The sequence below is a fragment of the Puma concolor genome, chromosome C1, assembly GCF_028749965.1.
Source record: "Puma concolor isolate L17-30 chromosome C1, mPumCon1.1.hap2, whole genome shotgun sequence".
NCBI lineage: Eukaryota > Metazoa > Chordata > Mammalia > Carnivora > Felidae > Puma > Puma concolor.
This window is the reverse complement of record NC_141674.1, coordinates 49,896,152-49,917,787: the sequence shown is the minus strand read 5'-3', so window position 1 is coordinate 49,917,787 and position 21,636 is coordinate 49,896,152. Positions and strand designations below refer to the sequence as shown.

The 21,636-nt window shown below is 41.0% G+C and overlaps 1 protein-coding gene and 1 long non-coding RNA gene across 3 annotated transcripts in view; one reads left to right on the top strand and one right to left on the bottom strand.

Moving 5' to 3' along the window:
* The window catches only part of NFIA (nuclear factor I A), a 574,225-nt gene extending 564,031 nt beyond the window's left edge, over positions 1–10,194 (bottom strand). For both annotated transcript variants that reach the window (XM_086717139.1, XM_086717140.1), the window contains exon 1: positions 10,084–10,194. In XM_086717139.1, the coding sequence (XP_086573265.1) occupies positions 10,084–10,179 (96 nt within the window). In that variant the 5' untranslated portion in view covers positions 10,180–10,194. The remainder of the gene's footprint in view (positions 1–10,083) is intronic.
* The window catches only part of LOC147578059 (uncharacterized), a 68,149-nt gene continuing 53,915 nt past the window's right edge, over positions 7,403–21,636 (top strand). The window contains exon 1 of the long non-coding RNA XR_015254747.1: positions 7,403–7,530. This is a non-coding gene — a long non-coding RNA (uncharacterized LOC147578059). The remainder of the gene's footprint in view (positions 7,531–21,636) is intronic.

Genomic DNA, 21,636 nt, shown 5'->3' with positions numbered 1-21,636 from the left:
TCACTTTTATAAATAAATAACACGTGTTCATTGCACAAACATGAACAAATACAGAAAAGCAGAAAGAAAAACAATGGAAATCTCCTGTAATCCTCAAAGGGGGAAAATAATTGCTTGTTTTTAATTAAACAATGCCATATACTATGATTTACCACCATGGGTATTTAATAGAAAGATCACTGGAGACTCCAGTCCTTGACCCAGACTTCTTGACAATTTTGACTTTGGGGGACATTTAGCCTATGGGGCTTTAGCCTTCTCCTCTATAAAATGAGGTGAAATTTTGTCCCCATTATCCCAGTCCTTTTTGGAGCCTGAGTCAGAGTGTGACAGTGCTGGGCATATTTGTGTCAGTAGAGTGTAGGAGTGAAAAGCACAGCTTTAGAGTTTCTCAAACTACTGTCTGGCCTCTTCACCTCTCCTTGGTTTCCTCATCGGGGAAGTGGAGACAATGATACTGATCTTATAGGGACGTTTTGAGGATTAGTTCACATGTGTGCAGAGTGCTTGGGGGGCTCGGCGCCTACACAGAGCAAGCAGCCAGCACAGGGTAGTCAGGTATCTCCACAAATACCTGGCAGGGCAGTAGTTTGCCGAACGGTCTCCTGTAGCTGTGAGCCTCATGCTGGGGAGGAGCAGAGTCACGAAAGGCCCACTAACCTTAAGTGCTCTCACTTCTCCAACCTCTCCTGCTGACCTGCACCAAACCACTTTTTTTTTTTTTTTTTTTTTTTGGTACTTGCCATGGGTTAGACATTGGCTAGACCTATAAAGAAGTATACGATTTAGACCTTATTCTTTCCTTTTTTTTCTTTTAAGTTTATTTATTTATTTTGAGAAAAAGAGCGCGTGAGCAGTGGGGTGGTGGTGGGGAGCAGAGAGAGAGGGAGAAAGAGAGAGAACCCCAAGCAGGCTTTGTGTTTTCAGCACAGAGCCCGATGCGGGGCTCGAACCCACAAACCAAGGGATCGTGACCTGAGCTGAAACTGAGAATTGGTCGCTTAACCAACTGAGCCACCCAGGGGGCACCTAGACCTTGTTCTTAAGGAAGAAGAAACACTGTGGGGCTGGAAAGTGAACAGAAAAAACAAACAAAAAAACAAACAAACGAACAAAAACCCCTCCAAATTATTTTAATCAGTGTTGTCGTAATACTTTGAGCAAAGGAATGGGGGGTGGCAGCAGCGGTGGCAGTGAGGTGGGGAAGTAACTCCTTTTGCCTCAGGGAACGTGGGAAGGCTTCCAGAAGAAGGCCTGAGCCTGGCAGGAGGGTGGAGTTTGCTGGGTGGAAAAAAATGGGCATGGGCATCGGCCTGTGTGCTAGTTAAGAATCCTCTTCTGAAACTCCCAGCCCAGGATACCCTCGAGATGCCAAAACCACTTTGAGAAATCTGGTGACAAAGTAGAGGGAATCGGGGTGGGTAGGTGAGGCTCGGGAAGGCAGGTCTCTGCAGCCACCAGGCTCCCTGCTCTGCATTCTGTCTGCATCCTCCAGTATCACCCAGATGCCCTTCCAGCTAACCTGTTCCTGTTTGAGGGCCCCTCTCCCTGTTTTAGGAACTCACATGGTCTTCTGTCTCCCTTCTCCCACCCACAAAAGTCTGCCGAGAGAAAAAGGATCAGATGCGAATGGGTGAAACTGCAGTGCAGTTTGTGCTGTTTATGTTGCTGTGATTCCCTCTCTCAGGGATACTTGCATGTCAGTTCCCTGATTTTTGTGGAATGAAACACTTTGAGGCTGGGATCCCATTCTATCTTCAGATCCATGGTGTACTCTCACTAGCGCTGGGCCCTGGGTAGCAGGTGTGTTTGTTTGGTTATTACAGTTTTGTTTTTACTGTTGGTTAGTGGTAATTAGGTATCACTCTCCAGTTTGTCACCAAACGTACCATTCCCCACTAGATGGATTATATCCTCACTGTCTTACACTTAGCTCACCTGCTTGGGCTGAAGATATTAGCGTCTGTGGTGCCCCATGTTAGGCTTTGTTATTTCTTAACTTTTCAGTTGAGAAATTGTATCGGTCCCTCCTATGGTAATCTTCCCCCCCACCCCACCAAGACTTTTGCATGCATCAAAAAAGAAAGTGGCCTTTCTCACGCAGTCCTACCAACAATACAGTGTGCTCAGTGTTGGACAATGTATGACAAGTGTTCAAGGACTCCCTCCTTGGTACTAGGACAGAGTCCAGACCATAGCACCTGTTACCAGGTTGTTTCTCACATGTTTACAAAAATGAGAATTGAGGTTGCTGTTTTTCTTAAAATAAAACACAGCAAAGCAATTAATGATGATTTCAATTGATTCATAAATGAATAGACGACATAAATTATTTAGCCCACAATGTTTATCTTTTCAACGTTTGAAGGGAGCTTATCAAATCCAGCTGCTGAGACATGTCATTAGCAGGACTAAAAGTCATACATCTGTGGGGGACAGGGTGGATGAGGAATATTCGGGGTTGCAGGGAGGCAGATGAGGCCGTCCTGGGAACATGGAGTTCTCATACCCTAGGTGGGTATAGAGTTTGTCTACACCTAGGTCATATGGGGAGATGATGCAGATAATCTACTATCTACTGAGGTGAGATGGCTCAGCCCCATTTACTGAATGTCTGATTCAGCTCAGGGGCGCCAGCCCTCCCCTATGAGCCTGCCATGCACTCTGATTTGGTGGAGGGCTTGCTCTGCCTAGGATTATGCATCCCCACCTCTGACCTGGTCATTATTCCCAATCATCATCCATTTCAAACAATCAGCAGGGCAATAGCATGTGCACATCAAGGATCACAAAAGGAACTTGGATTATGAGGAATAAAAAATCTGTCTAACATGTGGCGCCATTAAAGAGCTCTGACTGAGACATATTGTTTATACGCAGCAGTTGTCTGGAAAATAGATGTTTACTTGTAGCGAGTGTATTAAGATCTTTGCCATTAGGCAATATATATCCTGCATTGTATCTTCTCTTACAGAAAACTATGTTGGAATAAACCTTCAATTAGCAATGCCTGTGGCAATGAAAAATATTAAACAGCAGTAATATTCTACATGGGCATTTCTGCTTATTAGAAAGAGAGAGAGAGAGATTGAAACACCAGGAATCTTTCTTTGGAAGGATGGCCTTTTAAAAATGGCGTATTCCACTTAAAACTGCACATGAAGTATCTGCTAAATAAAGATTAAATTACCTACAGAAAAAAAAAATGTCCCTAATATTCAGCAAGAACTTGAACACACTGATTTTCCCTGAACCATTCATCTTCTGATGAAAAGGTGTATTTTAATACGACCACATACATCAGCCTTTCCTGTCTCTGGGAGCTTCTGCAGTTGGTGAAGAGGCAGAAAGCTTCTATTACAAAATAGGAACTTGTTTCCCACAACTCTTCCAGAACAGGGCCTGGGTCCTATCTTGCTTTTGACACTTAGTCATTTCTCTGCCTCCATTTTCTTAGCCAATAGACTTGTGCCCCCCACAATACCATCATGCGAAGGGATGGTGCTAATCCTGGAAAGTTCTGAAAACTGTCACATGATAGCACTAAAAGAATTCACTTATAACAAGTTTGGTCCAGGATGAAGCGAGCGGACTCCTGCAGTCTGGGCGGCTCATTCCAGGTATGCACATCCTTGGACAGTGTGCAACCTTTTGAGTCTTGGTCCCCTTGTCTGTGAGGTGCATCAATGATGCTTCCTTTATAGGTTTATGGGTAGGATTAATTTCAAACATATGCAAAGTACCTAAAACAGATTCTGGCAGGTAGTTCATGTTCAATCAATGTTATCTCTTAATATGAAATATTCAGGGATGGAGAGGTTGGCTCCCTAGTACCTTTGAAGCTTGAATGATGGCAGCAGGCAGAAGCAGCACCTGATCCTCTGCCCCCTGGCCGTTTGTAGGGGCTCAATCCATATTTGGTGAATAAATGAAAAACTGCTCGAACAATCTCCTAAGTTTTCACTCCCAGATCAACCAGTCTAACTTGTCCAGCTCATTTTGCCAGACCATACACTCCTCTGTTTTCACCTTCTATTTTTCTCAGTAGAACCCACCATTTCAGTTAAAAGCAGGAGAAACTGTGACATATTATTCTGGAGCTTTCTTAAGCCAAATCAACAAATACTTATTGAGGGCAAGACAGGTGAGCAGAATGAGGTCAGGAAAAAGAATTCTCAGCATAGTTTCTAGAACATCGCTCTGCAAATATATACGACACGGTAAAAATCTAGGACAGTGGTTTGTCTTTATTATTCCTTTTCGATCTTAGATGATCTTAATGGCATAAGCTGAGTCTTTACCCTCTGTCCTGATTTGTTATTTCATTCCCTGCCAAGCACCCATTTCACAATATAGGCTCACCTGGAACACTCAGCCCTGTTGTCACAGTAAAGCAAGATTTCCTTTCTCCGTAGGTGCCAAGGAGAGCCTGACATGGCTTTGGAAGCTTCTTAGGTTAACTCCTTCGCTCCTTATGGGACACCTTCTGCACTCCCTCAATAATATGGGTGTTTGGAATTCCGAGCAGAACTGAGGAGAGATGGACGGCGTAAGGGCAGCGGCCATCTATTTTGTATTTCCAAACTAGTGCATCTTGCTTTCTCCCTTATAGTATTTCCTTATTTGCTTGATTTCACAGAAATGTTTTAATAAGAAAGTTTTGAGAATATCCTGGGATTATAGTCTTGGAATGAACTTTCATGATCGTAGGATAAGCCCCTTTAGTTTAAAACGATCCTACTTTAAAAGCATCTACTTATAACTACCAGCTGCTGGTTCTTTTCTCTTCATACTCACGCATGCATACACAGACACATATAGTCTGCATATGTATACACACGCACGCACACACACGCGCGCACACGATCCCTCACATGGAGTGTATATGTGTAAACATCCAGAAGGAACAATGCATTGTGGAAATTGTCCTGTTGAGTTTGTAATCCAGTGTGCGTTACTGAGTGCTGATAAGTAAAGGAAGTTCAACCAGACAGTTTAATCCTCCAATTTCCTGTCTTCTAATCAGCCCCTGATTCTTTTGGTTTTAAATTAGAAACATTCCTGACAATATTCAGGACAGGTGAAGGAAAATCAGCTAGAAAATAAGTAAGGACAAAGCATTTATTTTACAGTCTAAAGTTCACAGGAGAAATATGAGCGTAATAACAGGAAATCAAGATTTTTAAGAAGATCGTACAAGTACATAGGCTAGCTTAAGTAACCAATCACATTTCTGAATGAAGTACATTTGGATCATAATTTGATTTAGAGAAAAAAAAATAGGAGCATAGTTTAGTGTATTTGCTTCTCCCTAAACATGGTAAATGGTGGTTTAAAAGATGTTGTATAAGGCTAACCTAAAGACAGTGGGAAGGGCAGTTTCTTAATATTTGTAAGAGAAAAAAAAGGAAACACTACCTTATTCAGATTTTGCTTGCAATCGATCATCGCTCATACTGTGAGACAATAATAGTGCATGGAAATCTTTGAAGTGAGTGCATATTCTTGGAAATTAATACAGTCACACATATTTGCAATGGGAGATAAAAATAAGACAAGTGTGCATTTAAAAATAAGCACAGGCAGCGTGTGCAAATGCTTGAAATAGAATGTATATAATTATGTTTATCATGGACACTTCCTTTTGAACGTATACTGAGTACCGAGAATACGATATGGTTTATTATTTACTGAACCCCCTCATTTTGATTCTTTTCATTTATAGCCATTGGAGTGATTTCCCAGTTATTTTAATTATCATCACGAAAGAGCTAGGGCAAAAGCAGAGAGAAATCTCCGTTAAAGTCATTTCTTCAAAGGAATATGGAAGACAAATATTAACATAAGTGGCTCAGTGGAGAATTAGCATTTTAAAAATTGAAAGAGTAAACACAACCTAAGTTGTGATTCAAAGCAAACAACAACAGCAAAAGGTTGCACGAAATATGAGTTCTTAGTTTTGTGTCTGCAGCACTTAGGACTGTCAGGTGTTCGAGAAGTAGGCTGGAGTTAAGAGTTTTTTGAATTGTTGAACACAGTAAGAGTATTTCACAGATGTACCTTGTTTGGTAAATATATATATAATATATATATATTATACATATATTTACTTAAAAAATGCCATTTACATTATAAGGCCTAGCATATCCTTTCTACTCATGTATTTTCCTGGTATACAAAGTCTGAGTTGTACACATTTGAATTAAGTGATGGATAATTCTTGACTGAAAAATTGTATGGCAATTTCTAAAAAGAATGTTTCCGAAATAGGTGCTTGGGAAACTTGCAGGTGGTGAGGGGGGTGGCAGGATGATCTAATAGCCTCCGTTTCATAGTCACTACGAGCTTTTACATTGGGTTGAAGAAGCAAGACAAGTGTATTTTGTAATTCACATAAAAATCGTCCCCTAATACCTTATTGGCAAATCGCGAGGAAGAGGACACTATTAATTCTGCCTTCATTTTAATGCCATGTGGGTGGAATGGAGGTGATTCCCTGGGACAGAATGATATTTTGAAGCATATACATGATTCCGGGGCGCTTCCATTTCATTTGGAGTGGAGAAAAACTTCACGAGGGTTTTCTCTAGTTGTCTGTGGAAGGTTTCAAATAGAGATGTCACAGCGTAGCTAGATTGAGGTGATATGCAATATCTATTTCTTGATTTGCATGATTAAAGCATTAGAGAAGTAGCTCAGGTATCAAAAGATTTCTCATAAGCAGTGGCGCCAAAGGTAATTACTGTTAAAATGTACACGCTCGAACCCTGGTCGCTCGTTAACTTCTAAGTTGTGTTTACAACTCTTTGGGTGGGAGTAAAAGTTTTCATGTGATTTTTGGATGCCAAGACCCCTTTCTCACTCCATTTTGATATCAACAGTATATTGAGCATTTCTTATATCCTATGTCTATCACGATGACAATTAGCTTCAACTCAAAAAAGCAATAAAAGGTAAAGAAGGCCCTTCTTACTATTTCATACTTTAATTGTTTCTTAAGCAAATGTAACCTTTTGAAGACAAAGCTAAAATGTATACTTAAAAAAAACAACAACGAACTGATTAATTTAGTCAACCAACCTCCAGTTCCTTATCAAACAGTGCTGTTAAAACCCTACTGTAAGCTGGGTGCATTATGATAGGGGGTGGGGACAGAGAGGGAAAGAGGAGAGGGGTTGTTATTCTCAGCCTTTTATTAACCAGTTTCTTTCATTCTAGTGGGTCTTTATTATTTAGAAAAATAAAAATGATCTGGGGCTCTATCCATTCTCACCTACAATTTTGGAGTAGGTAACGGCTGCCTACAACGGGTCCAACATATGCCCCAAAACTAAAACAAACAAACTCATTTGCCATACAAATTGTTTACGATTCATTAAAAAGCAAAATTGCATATCCCGGTGCTGGCAGCTGAGGCCGAGCCTCCACGGGCGGAGGGGGCATTCACTGAGTTGCCTTTGTATGCTGGGAGGACCAAGCCGAGGTTCCCACTATGCAGCCCGGAGTCTGTGCAGCCAGATGACGCATGAGGTAATTTTAAAGCTTTATTTGCCTTTAGTGTGAAACTCGGATCTTGTACTGTCCTTTGGTTAAAGAGCCATATCAGCCAGGGGCAATTCTAAATTTCTTTTTTTTTTTTTTTTTTTTTAGTTGGGAAAAATTGTTTGGGGTAGTGAGGTGAGGGTGTGGAGGGAGAGGGAGTGAATTCTATTCAAGGGAAGAGAAGAGCTAAGAAAAAATGCGAAATTTGTCTTATTTTAATTAATCCTTCCCTCCACCCCCCCTTCATCAAAGTCCTCAATTTCCCATCAATAGTGGGGAATTTACATTAGAATTATTTGTAACTGGCAGATTTAAAATGCTGTGGTATGCGCTTACCTTTGAGGGAAATGAAAAATCGATTTATTCTCTATGGTAACTTCTACAACTTCTACACTCTGATTTCTCACCCCTTTTCAAAGCAAAGATCTAGAAGCATTGAAGTTGAGAGAAACTTCCTGTAGTATGCAGCCTAAACAGCAGCATGGAGCTTACAGCATTGTTTATTTTTAGTCAACTGCATTGCTAAATGTTTCCACCACTTTTATATTTTATATTCCCGGCGGTAAAACATCTGTAAAACAATTTTAAATGAAAAGCAACTTCCAAGTAAACTTTGCAAAAAATAAATGACAGTTTTCCAAGTTAAAAAAAAAAAAAAAAGAGGAGCATTTGGTGATCTTTGCAAGAAAGAAAAAAAGATAACACAATTTGCCATAAAAAGTAACAGTCTATAAAATCTATGAGCTCTTGAAATACAAGGAAGTAGAATGTCACCCAGAATATGACATCAGCGCGCAGGTTTTTTTTTTTTTTTTTTTTTTTTTTTTTTTTTTTAAGGCTTACAACTTAGCGTAGAAAATAATAGCTAAACCAATCAGTATATTCATTTCTGGTGTTTAACAAGCTGCACAAGGCGAAGCAATAGACAAAATCATGACATACAAGTAAACCTTGTTCTTGCTGGCAGAAACACTAAAGGGAAAATAAGTGCCCTGAATAGTTCAGCATCTAAGTGGATAGATCTACTGTTAGTCTAATTAAGCAAAAAGTGCAAGTTACATTGTCCTGAAATCACTGGTAAAGTTTCTATTGTCTAGTTAAGAAATCACAAGTTAAAATACACATGTACACACATACCCACAACCACCTTTACTCAAGGGTCCTTAGGATGGACACACTGCACCCCATGAGCAGCCGAACAGAGTCCTGTGGTAGCTCACTTTTAATAGTCTCTCAGTCCTTGGAATTCCTAAAACTTGCCCAAATAATAATACCATTGGTCCAGGAAGGGGAGAGGAGAACTCTTTCCGCAGATCATGCAATGAAACCGACCATGTCCTGTCTTGTAATTCCATTCGCCAGTCTCCCCCTCCAACACCACTCTCCCTCTCTCTCCCTCTTTCTCTCTCTCTCTCTCTCTTTTTTTTTTCTTAAACTGATATCTATGTGAAATGAGCTGAAGTTCACGGTCCAGTTAGGAACGGATAATACATTCATTGTCCTGGCAGCAAACTTTTTTTTCACTCCCTGGAAGAATTCACGCTTGCCGCAAGAATAATAATTACGGAAAACTAAAAATGCTCTGCTAACGAAGTAATCCTTAACGGACACCACCCTAACGAGGGCAGTGATGATTTGAGGACTGTCTTCCTCACAGGACTCGCATCTCCCGTGACAATAAGCTATTGTGCACCCTCCCAACTCACTCTACCTCTTATAGATCCGAGATGTCAAAGGTTGTCTGGCCTGGTTGACCATGACATGTGAGTTAACTCATTCTGCGGCGCAGGGTAGAACTTTATTAAAACTTTATTTGCACCCAGAATCACCAAAAGGTAGCGTGTGGGGGTCTTTCCCACTCAGAGCTAGAGTCCTAAGAGACTTAAGACCTGCTCTGAGATAAACAAATGGGGAAAAGTTAGATGAGAGCTATAGGTCCCCAGATGGAAAACAGGCAGTGGGGACCCAGAGTTCTCTCACAGGTGACTCCAGGGGATCCAGTTAATGGGGCAGGACAGGAATTCGCCCAGGGCTTGCTTCTCCCCAGTGTCTAAACACACGTCCTCAGAAAATACCACAGCCGAGGAAAAACCAAGCACCCCATATCCCCTGAAAACAAAAGTAAAGGGGATGTGAAGCTAGAGAGAGGGAGCAAAACCTGAGGGCCAGGACAAGCGTTTCATTTTTTTTGTTTTTTTTTTTTTTTACCCCAAGACCGACTTGGCTAAAATACCCACCTCCACCTTAAAGCTCCTGCTACTTTAAAAATAAAAAAAAAGAAAAGAAAAGAAAAAAAGCCCCACCAACTCTCCAACACTGTCCCATGGCAAACCAGGGCAAGCATTGCTGGGAACTCGAGTCGCAGAGTGGCAGGGAGAGGATGGCAAGAGGAAGCAGTGTGAGGCTGCCTCACTGAAGAGTGTGAAAAAAATCAAATGTGAATTTGATGAATGTGAGGTCTGGGACATTTTGTCAAAGAGGGAGGGAAAGTAGAAAAGGGAAAAAAAAAAAAAAAAAAAAGCAGCCCGGCTGCCAACTCACCATCCACCAAGTTCTGGCCGAGATGTCGTAGCAGAGTTGCCATTTGATGGAGCCGTCGGAAGCTTTCCCTGCCATTACGCTGTCAGCAAGCTTCATCTGATGCTAACTCACGGGAGATAAGACACCTAATTGAGAAAACATTTGCAGTGGCATGTGGGGCAACATGTAGTCCGGTCCATACCATATGGAATCATGGGTAAAAAAAAAAATCTCCTTGACAATGAACCAATCTCTCACAGACCCAGTGGCAAGGTGAAGTGGAGACGAAAAGTCTTCTGCTCCTAGCACTGTCTTCTCTCTCCTTTTTTAAAAACAAGGACCCACGGCTACACATCAAAGAGAGGCGGTTAAAATTAGGGCTTCATCACTCAGATGATTTTGGTCTGCAAGGTTTTTCCTTTCCTTCCAACAACCAATCCCCCCTCTTTTTTTTTTCTTTTTTTCTTTCTTTCTTTCTTTCTTTTTTTTTTTTTTAAGGAGAATAAAGAGATTTAATAGGACAAAGGCAGGTAGTGGACTGCGGAGGGAGATCGCCACAGGCTATTAGCCTAAAATTTCTGCTTGACAGATGGAACTGCTTAGAGACTATCATGCGATGTTTTGGGCTTTTTTTTTTTTTTACTGCCCCCCCTCTTCGACTTTAAGTCTGATTCAGTATCTGTTTTTCACAGCCACTTTTCTCGAGAACGTGAGCTGTGCATTTAAAAAAAATGTTTAGTTCAGTTTTCCTGTCTTACACATCTCATTGGAAGCAAAGCGAAAAGTCTAAAACTAGATCTGGAAACAGCTGAACAGGTTTTCCAAGGAGAAAAAAAAAAAATTCCAGGGAAAAAATATTTCTCCTTCCTTACCTTATTTTTATTTTTTTTTTAAAGAATTCATTAGTTAATTTGGTTGTGAAGGAACATAAACATGAGACAACAGTGTTCAGAGTCCCTAGATTTTTGGTTTCGCTGGCATTGTATTTAGATGTGTGTCTTAATGTGAGGAAATACATTACTGATATTCACAAGTTCTAACCTAGGCTAGGCTATGTACCATCTCTACTTTTTGGTGTTCTATTTTTTTTTTTTTTAATGAATTCTGAGCTTTTTGATTCTCTGTAAATAAAGCGATCAGTCATTATCAATTCAGTTTAACACAATTCAGGCTAAACTTGACATGACTACTTCCTTATTCAGGGAAAATCACATCTGATTTCCTTACTGTAACCAAACGATCGTCTTCACAGGGGTTTTTGACCACACATCCTCTCTGTAGAGGAAAAAATAAACCACAGCACGGATCTACCAATAAGAGTGACTATAAAAATAATTTTTTTTTTTTTTTTAAGTGAGAAGTCCAGGCAACTAATGAATTTCCAGTCATTTTACTCAAGGACCAAGAGGGGAGAAGACGTAGAGAGAATACTTGTATTTGCTGTATTTTATTCTTTCAAACTGTGTGAAATTAGGAACTGCAGAAATACCTTTATAAGAGCAGTGTACCGAACACATCCTATTTTTTCTTTTTTTCCCCCTGGATAGAAGTGGTTCCTCAATCCCCAAGAACTTAGCAGTGATACTACAGTTCTGTGCACTGCAAGTCTCCTATATGGGCACTCAGGAGCCTCAGGGAATTTATCTCAAGCATTTTTCAGGGCGATTGAACTGTGATTATTTAAAGAGTTGTGCATTTACAGCCCAACTATCCAGTGGATTTTTTTCTAGTCACATTTCCAACTGAATAATATTTAGACAAACTTATTCGGGACACATTTTAAGTTCCCAAAAGGTTAACTTTGGTGGCATTTGCTTTCCTACTCGTAACCTCTTCCTCAGTAGGTGTTAAGCTAGCTCTTTAGCATCAGGTCGATAGTTGCTTTGACAAAAATAATTTCCGTAAAGTAAATTTTATCCAGTTGCATCTGAAATGTTTTATAATTTGCGACACGATGCACAGACTGCTTTTACAGAATTAGCCACAAGTGTAATAAATATGACATTTTTTTCTTCCTCATCCCTCAGCGTAATGGGATTTTTTTCTCATCATAGCGGGGTAGAGGGTGGTATCGGGCATTATTATCAAATATGGATATTGCCGTCACTCTGAGAAGCGTCTTTACATTCTATTCTTTATTACTCTGGAATTACCTCCCTTTCCAGAAAAAGAGTCCGCAGCAGTGCGGGCAATGTTAAGTTACCTTCAGCTTCAGCAAATGGACCTTCCTCCAGGATCTTGCCCTGAGCTCGCCAGCCAAAACATTTGTTGCCTCCTGTAACTGCAGCGTCATTAAAATGACCTGGTCTTTCTGCGGTTTGTCATTTAGACAAAGCAAAGGAGAAATGCTGCAAATTCTCCATAAAATGTAAAGTAGCATAAACTGGAAACAAAACAAAACAAAACAAAAGGGTAAAAGGGAATAAGAAAAGAAGTGGAGCAGCTTTCTGCATTTGAATCAGCCTCCTGTTCCATTTCATCCTTTCCTACTTGCCTCTGGAAAGCAGACAAACCAAAGTTTCTTTGCGTTAGGGTCTTCTCCGCATTCTCCGGGGGCATAAAGGCACGGGGGCATTTTGGATTTGTGGGCCCACAGCCTTACAATTTCTAAGTCGGCCACGCGGCAGCCTCTGAAGTTCGAGGTGTCTCTTATCTGAGCGGCTGCATTTCTGAGACTCAGAACACCCTGTGCACACCCATTATTTATGAATGAATGGGGCATAAGGTAAACTGGAGTCCAGATTTTACTTTGTGAATGATGGAATACCCTGGAAGGTTTTACAGGAGATGGCATAGTAGTTTGGAACAAAGAAATGAGAAATATTATTGGATAATAGTGTTTTAAATCCAGAACAATTAGGTGCATTTAACTTTATCATTGTTCTCTAAGAGGCTGGTGGAAGCTGTCCTTTCTCATACAGCAATCAGCCTTTTCACAGTGTGGCCCGTTGTTAATAGCCTTAAAACAAGATTAAATAAAACATGTTAAATATTGCAATTATTGTGGGAAATAAAATTATTTGGTGAGCATAATGGGGAGCAATTCAAGCATTTAACATGATCCAGGAAATGCTACTCCAAACAATTGCATTTGCTTTATGCATTTTTCCCCTTTGATTGCTGACAGATGCCTTTTTGGAAACAAACATCTAAATGGTTTGCTTTCAGTCAGGAAAAAAAAATATAACAGAAAGTGGCTACATGTTTTGAATTTAACTCTTGTCATTTGAATACTTCTTCCCACTGCACGTGAATGAGTCTGAGGCAAAAAAAAAAAAAAAAAAAAAAAAAAAAAAAAGAACACCAAGGCCCTCATCAAGAAGTAACCCCATCAGGATTTGGACTTTCTTACTTCCTTTGAAGGTGTTTTATAAGAAGTGGGAATCCTCCAGCTATGAAGCCAAGGGGTGGGTTAACCACTGGGCATTCCACATGGTGTGAGCAAGGTGCGAGGGATACGGTCTGGGGACTGTGCGGCAGCATTAGAAAGGGAATTGCTTTCTAATAGCAAATTGGCCTCTGGCAGAGGGCAACTTACTTTCCAGACTCTTTCTGGCTCTTGTGGCCAAAGCTCCCCAAATCAGCTACCCCCTTTTCATGAGTGGGAAGAACCCAGGAGAGCTGAGGGGATGCAGGATTCCCATCTCTATCTTTGCTGCAGTACTTGGATAAAGGCCTCAAAGACTTCTCTGCCAACAGGTGTACGATACCAAGGAAGGGTTTGAGTTTGTCAGGTGTTGCTAAAAGGTAACATGAAATGAAATATTAATGTTTTTCAGAGGCTGGGGAGTAGAGTGGTTGAGCACACTTTGTGAAGTTCAATTGCCCGTATCCTGGCTTAGTGGGTTACTGTGTGACCACTCCCAGCTTACTTAACCTCTCTGATTCTCTGTGTCCTAACAGGAAAATGAAGATAATCATATATATAACATTTATATAATATGATATAATATTTATATAATATATAAATATGATATGATATAATATTTATATAATATTATATAATATGATAATTATATAAATATAAATTATACAGTTATTTAGCAAAAATACTCATAAAGACAATAATTCCTGGTATATAATGAGTGCTCAAGCACCGGTATTGTTTTGTTATCGATGTTTTGTTAATACGAGTCCTCTGTTGAGTTCAATCCTGTCTTGCCTCTTCTGATCCCATCTGGTGAGGCTGGGTTAGGTCCCTTCTCTTTGATCTAAGAATCTAATAACAGTCCAATAATCTAATAATCGTCTAATCATCTGTGTCTTGCTCCACTGCAGCTCTTAACACCCTCTATGCAATTCTTCTCATACTTACACCTTTTCATTCACCTTGGCTGAAACGTTTGTCCCTCCTAGAACATCATCTGCCTTTGCAAGTTAACTTTCCTCTCTGAGACACCAGTCCATAATGATCTCCAGTACCTTTGAATTCCCGTTGGCTTCCATATCTGTATCATTCATTGGTACTCACATAAATTGACTACATTATTTTTTATCTTTAATGCACCTATGTCATTCATTCATTCATTTGTAACTCACTTAACGGCAACTTCTGCAACACAGGCAACTAAAATGATTTTTTATCCTTTTTCTCAAGCTTGGTTTCTAGAGCCATTGGAAAATTAAAACTCTAGGAGAAGAGTAACTTGATTTGGAATGCACATATAATAACAGCTAACATGTATTGAGTGCTTCCTCTTAAAGACAGGTGCTGTTCTAAGATCTTTTTATTTGCGGATATGTCCTTATGATGTAAGATCTATTATTAACCCCATTTTAAAAATAAAAAACACAGGCTTCAAAAGTTGAAGCAACTTGTTTGGGGTCCTGGAGTTATAGATGGAAGGATTCAAGCCTAAGAATTATGACTCCGGAAATTTACCACTCTGGTGTTGCCTCTCTCTCTCTCTCTTTTTTTTAATACTTATTTATTTTGGGAAGAGTGCAAGCTGGGGAGAGGTAGAGAGAGGGGGACAGAAGATCTGAAGTGGGCTCCATGCTGACAAGCTGACAGCAGCAAGCCTGATGTGGGGCTCAAACTCATGAACCATGAGATCATGACCTGAGCCAAAGTCAGACGCTCAACTGACTGAGACCCCCAGGCGCCCCTGGTATTGCCTCTTAAACCATGAAAGAGGGGAAATAATAGGACTTAGCACCTGCTATGTGCCAGGTATTTTTAAGGTGCTTTTGGGTATGATAAGTCACTTAACCTCACAACAACCCTAGGAGATTCATATTATTATTTTCAATTTGCAGTTCAGGGTCCAAAAGTAAGAGTCTTGCCTAATGACACATACTGAGCAGGAAGAGCCAAGATTCAACCGTATCTCTTTATGTCTAAAAGGGCTTTCATATTCTGATTAGGTAGCTCTCAGAAGATTTTTAAAAATTTCTTTTGTAGAGTTGGATGCTGGGCTTAACACATATGTATGGCTTTGAATCTCCAGGCTCTTGGAAATCATGGAATTAGAAATGTACAGTTTTGCTGAAACTGTAGAGAAGTTTGGTTTAGAGCAATAGGCATTTGAGACCTTTTTTTTTTTTTTAAAGCCTGTATTGAAGAAGGATTATCTACTATTAATACCTCAGTCTTTTCTCTAACCTTCACCAGGTGAAAAATCCTAAAATGGTATTCAGGACATCAGTGTCCAGCCTCGAAATGAGTGTGTACTCAGATGTAACCTTTGGAATAAGGGGAAGAATGTGCACAAAAGGATAGTCTAGTTCCTCCGAAGCCCAGGAAAATGCCAAGGTCTTTGGTGGCAGATTTATCCCTTTGTGAGGACAGTAGCAAAGTCTTCAGAACAGGTACACATCATTATTGGGCACGAGCGTGGTGACTTTAAGAAACCGGTGTCCCAAGTCACCTGGCATGGTTTTCTCACCGTATGGCAAAAGGAAACGCTACGAAGCTGAAAAGGGCAGAATTGAAGAAAATGCCAGGGGGTCCAGACAGCCCCATCCGTTTCCATGATATGCCCAGAGATTGCCCAGATTTTTGAACTAGCATATATATATTTTTTTTTTCTCAAAAAAATACTGATAATTTTTTTTTCCGCAGAAACTCACCCTCCATGCCCTGCAAAGAAAGAGTTTTCTTCTAGTGGCAATTCTTGTACTTCATTTCCATTTAGATATTCTTTGACTTTTCCTTTCTCTGCATTTTCTGTTAACCAGCTGCCACCCAAGATTGGACTAAACCCTCTGCCCCCTGTTAAAAAAGAAAAAAAAAAATCAGGGAAAACGGCATAGAACACAACCCTCTAATAAGTATATTCACAACTTCCACGCAAGGCGCTTAAGAAAACTAAAAGGTTAATATATTCTAACTAGATGTTGGGTATAGAATGTCAGATCTGTCAAATTTCATTATAACTTGCTGCTCATTGAAAAAGATTTGATTTCTTTTGCCACTGTCCTACTATGTTCAAGTCACAGACTGCCAGCAGCGGCCCACCGAAGACCACAGGCTGGCAGTGAGCGGGCTCGAGTGGGAAACCAGCCGCAAGGACCATCTGTTTCCGATTTCTAGCTGAGCCAAGATGTGCAGTGAAGTGCATTCCATTCACCAGGCCAGCTTCTCCCCTGCTCAAGTTATTAGTGTTACAAGTGAAATTATCTTTTCCAAACAGCAGGGGAGCTATAATCCTTATGGAACAGGACCTTAAAATGCGCACATGCACTCGCGAAACACACACCCACATACACACGCGTGCACAACATTCAGGCATCTTCTGTTAAAGTTGTGTGTCAGGCTGCTTGTAAATTTAATTACGGCCTCCATGGGGTTTATAAAGTGTGTTTTATTAAGCATGATAACCTCTGAGGCAGCAGCTTATACATTGGCCTCATTTAGTCTAATTGAATGATCGAATATCTTTAGGATGCTTTTTGTGGGCATGGTTAAACATGACAAGGCGGATGTATTTAAGACATCTTAAAAGGTAACGGCTTTCAGAATGGAAAGGGTTTTTAGGAATAATCAATGGGAGCCCTTGCTTGGCGGGCCCAAGTGAGACAACCTCATGCAAGTCGACAGTGCTGTGGCTAGTTAGCCAGCTATTAATTCCCGGAGGGGCCAAGTGACTGGTGTCACCATATAACTTGGGAGACTATAATAAGTTACATCATTGTTATTTGGTGTTGGTTGTCTGTCTTTCTCAAGGTTGATCATTTTTTAGAAAAATCTGGAGGTGAATTAGCAAGGCTGATTGTATGATAGTGTAATAGAAATAGCAAGGAGAGAAGTCAGGAGGTTTTAATGAACTAATATGGTAAACACACCATCTAGTAACTCATGCTGGCCACTGTGCCAGGTGCTCAGGATACAAGTAAGAAAGACAGGGGACCTGCACTCAAGGAGCTCTTGGGCACTTCCGTTACAGTGTGACGGAACCATGGTGGTAGTCTGGCCTTGCTTCTTTCACATTCGATGCAGGACTCTGCATTGTCACATGCCCTCTGGAGGCTTGTCTGTAAAATGGAGATGGCAATGGCAGTGGCCATCATCCAGGGAGTGTTGTCTGAATTAAATGAACCAACATATGTAAAAGGGCCAAAGTCAGTGATAGAAACTTATCACTGAGCAGGTGCTCAATACAGGTTAGTTTCTGTTTCCCTGTAGTTATCCTGGGAATCCTCTAGAGCCTTATAAATTACAGAGTGATCTTCCAGCAGATTTCTCATTTGTGGATGAGTAGCACAGTGGATCCAAGGAGGCTGCCTGCGTTGTGGCTCCCTAGCCATGTCACTCAGCACCAGACCACAGATTTCAGAGGGCAGGGCTTACAGGCGGCACCGGAAAGAGCCATGAATAATTAGGCACCTAATATACACTTTTGGCTCCTGGTGAATGAAAGACTGATTGAGGCTGATTTCTCCAAAAATTAACTTTTTTTTCTTTTCAAACCAAAGATCACATGAATTCATTTAACGTGAGGAGGCAGAGGGACTATGACAAAGCTTCTTATTTTGTAGATTAAGAAAATGAAGCCCAACTGAGAGAATTACCGGGAATTACCCAGCTAGTTTTGAGATCTCCAACCCAGAGATCCAAATATTCAGTGTCTCTGTCACTGTATCACTAGTTTCATAACGTTTGAAGAGCTGATGTCCTGAATTCTGTAATCAGTTGGATTCAGATATACATGAGACCCAGCTGTGGCTGCCTCTGCTGATTATATTATACACCTGGCAGCTGCATCTTGTGCTTTACTCACGTTTATGGACAGAAATGGAAGCATCTTGCAAAGCCCTCTTACTGGATCAATGCGAAAGCTAGTGACCGGTGTCCCAGGTAGGTTCCTCCAAAACCAACTTCGAGTCTTGTGTGAGACTTGTGGAGATGTGTATGCGAGGATTTTACTGGGGTGGCGGTCAGGATCAGTACCTACATGGAAGTAAAAGAAGGAGGAGCTAAAAATCCATGCAGTCCCAACAGAGGTCTAGGTAATTCTGTAGGGAGCCCAGATGCTGGAATGGCCCTGCAGAACTGTTCCAAATTGGGCATGGGGCCAAGCCTTTGAGATATAAGGTTTATTTTTTTAAGGTTTATTATTTTTATTTTAAATTTATTTATTTAATTTTTTAAATGTTTATTTATTCTCGAGAGACAGACAGAGACAGAGTGTGAGTGGGGGAGGGTCAGAGAGAGAGGGAGACACAGAATCTGAAGCAGGCTCCAGGCTCTGAGCTGTCACAGAGCCTGACACAGGGCTCGAACAAACTGTGAGCTCATGACCTGAGCCGAAGTCGGATGCCTAATTGACTGAGCCACCTACGCACCCCTTAAATGTATTTATTTAAATTCAAGTTAGTTAACACACAGTGTAGTATTGGTTTCAGTAGTAGAACCCAGTGATTCATCACTTACATATGATACCCAGGGCTCATCCCAATGAATGCCCTCCTTAATGCCCAGCACCCATTTATCCCATCCCCCCACCAACCTCCCTCCAGCAACCCTCAGTTTTTTCTCTGTATTTAAGAGTCTCTTATGGTTGCCTCCCTGTTTTCATCTCATTTTTCCTTCCCTTCCCTTATGTTCATCTGTTGTATTTCTTAAATTCTACATATGAGTGAAATCATATGATATTTGTCTTTCTCTGCCTGACTTATTTTGCTAACCATAATACACTCTAGTTCCAGCTACATTGTTGCAAATGGCAAGATTTCATTCTTTTTTTATCACCTAGTAATATTTCATTGTATATATATATATATATATATATCACAACTTCTTTAAAAATTTTTTTTTATGTTTATTTTTGAGAGAGAGAGAGAAAGAGACAGAGTGCAACCAGGAGAGGGGCAGAGAGAGGGCTCCAGGCTCTGAACTGTCAGCCCAGAGCCCCACGTGGGACTTGTACTCACAAACTGCCAGAGATCATGACATGACCTGAAGTCAGATGCTCAACCAACTGAGCCACCCAGGTGCCCCTATATATCACATCTTCTTAATTAACTGAGCCATCCAGGTGCCCCATCACATCTTCTTTATCCATTCATCAGGTGATGGACATTTTAGCCCTTTCCATAATTTGGCTATTGTTGATAGTGCTGCTATAAAGATTGAGGTGCATGTGCCCCTTCGAATCAGCATTTGTGTATCCTTTGGATAAATACCTAGCAGGGCAATTGCTGGGTTGTAGGGTAGTTCTATTTTTAATTTTCTGAGGAACCTCCATACCGTTTTCCAGAGTGGCTGCACCAGCTTGCATTCCCACCAACAGTGCAAAAGTTTTCTCCTTTCTCTGCATCCTAGCCTCTGCACTCTGGCAATCACTGACCAGTTATTGAATATGAACCATCTTGGGCAAAAAGAAGAGACTTTGGGCTAGATGGATCTTTCAGCCAAAGACAAATTCCAGAGGGTTTTCAGCTGACAGCTGTCAGGCTCCGATGTTCCCGATAGCTGGAGCGCATCTAGATGTATGCCAGAGGATCCATTGGTGCTCGGAGAAGTCAAGTGTCTTGCTTAAAAACACTTGCCAAGTTAGTGGCAGACTTGGGCCTAGAATTCATGGGTCCCAGTCCATAGCTCTATTAGTTTCCCAAATTTCCAGGAGAAGTCTTCATTTCCTATTTCAGCAGCATCTACACAGTACATCCAGGAGCACCCCTTCTCATTGAAAAACAATAGGGGGCAGGGAAAGAAAGCCAAGGCAATGAGGACAATGTTGGGCATTTCTTGGCTTTTTCTCCAGTTGTCCAGTGGCAGATACATTCCTTGGCATATACAAGAGTTCAGTGGAATGAATAAAAGAGAGGTTTGGAGTGTGGCTCTAAACCCATACAGTCAGATCTCTGTTTGAACCACCAAAGAGTGTCTTAGTAGAAGCCTGGGTTGGCATCTCCCTGGGGGTACTGTTTCAGTGGAGAAGAGAATTTGGGTGAGAGAAGAGGGGAAGCAAAAGGCGGTAGTGGAGTGAGAAATTGGTGTTTCTTAGTCCCTATATTTTCATCTCAAAGAAGCTCTCCCATAGAGCACCTGTTAAGAAAAGAAAAAAAATACCCCCAAATCTGAAACATTAATGGTATGGGGTGATGAAATTCTTTGCTTCAAAGGAGAGCTTTGGAGAACAAATCCAAGCTCCCATGATCTTTTAAAAAGAGCAAATTTGTTCAGAGCTGAAAGAAGGTTTTTGGCTATCTACACCCCCATCTAATCCTGACTCCTTAATTTCTTTTTCCTTTATACCTTCAATTGAACTCTTTCATTTGCTATAGCATTTAAACATATATATAAGAATATAAGATATTTAGAAGAAGCCATCTTGATTTTTGAGACATTACCATCTCTACACTCTACTGGCAGAGAACATGATGTAAATGACTCGGGAGTCTGTGGGGGCACACAGAATCTCTTAGTTGGTACCTTTTCCCTGGACCTTTATGGGAGAAATCAAGAGACTTATTTTTGCCTTGTTCTTCACTGTCCCCTCACAATGGGCAGATACTACCAGAGGGGATCATGGGCTGTCCCTCATCAGAAGCAGAAATAGGATTTCCACATGCACTTTGGGCAATTTTCCTTGCATGTCTCTTCTAATGATTTGGGGTAGGCTCTTTCCCTACTCTCCACCTTTCCACATTCCAGTCCAGAACCTGTATTTACAGTAGCGAACTTCTTTCATTGGTCTCTCTCCCCTCTGTCCTTTCCTTCCCCCTTCTTGTCCTTCCTTCCAACATTTATTGAACTCCTCTTATATTCCAAACACTGTGCTAGTTACTAAGCAGGCTCAGTTATAATCAAGATGGGAATCCGCTTTCACGGCACTTGACCTCAAAGCAGGCAGGCAAGCCATGCCAATCCAGTGTGATAGTCATTATGATGGGAACCTACAGGGTGCTAAGGGAGAACAGAAAAAGGGCACCAAACTTAATACAGGGCTGGTGGTAAGGATGGGTTGGTTGCATTCCCTGTGAGAAGGACAGTGCAGTTTGGTTTGAAGAATGAAAAAGTATGGCAGACAAATGTGGACGTTGAGAAGGAGGATGGTGGTAAGAGGTTTGTAGTTCAAAAGTATAACACAGCAAAAACGGAGGGGGTGGGGGCTGGTGAGCAGAAAA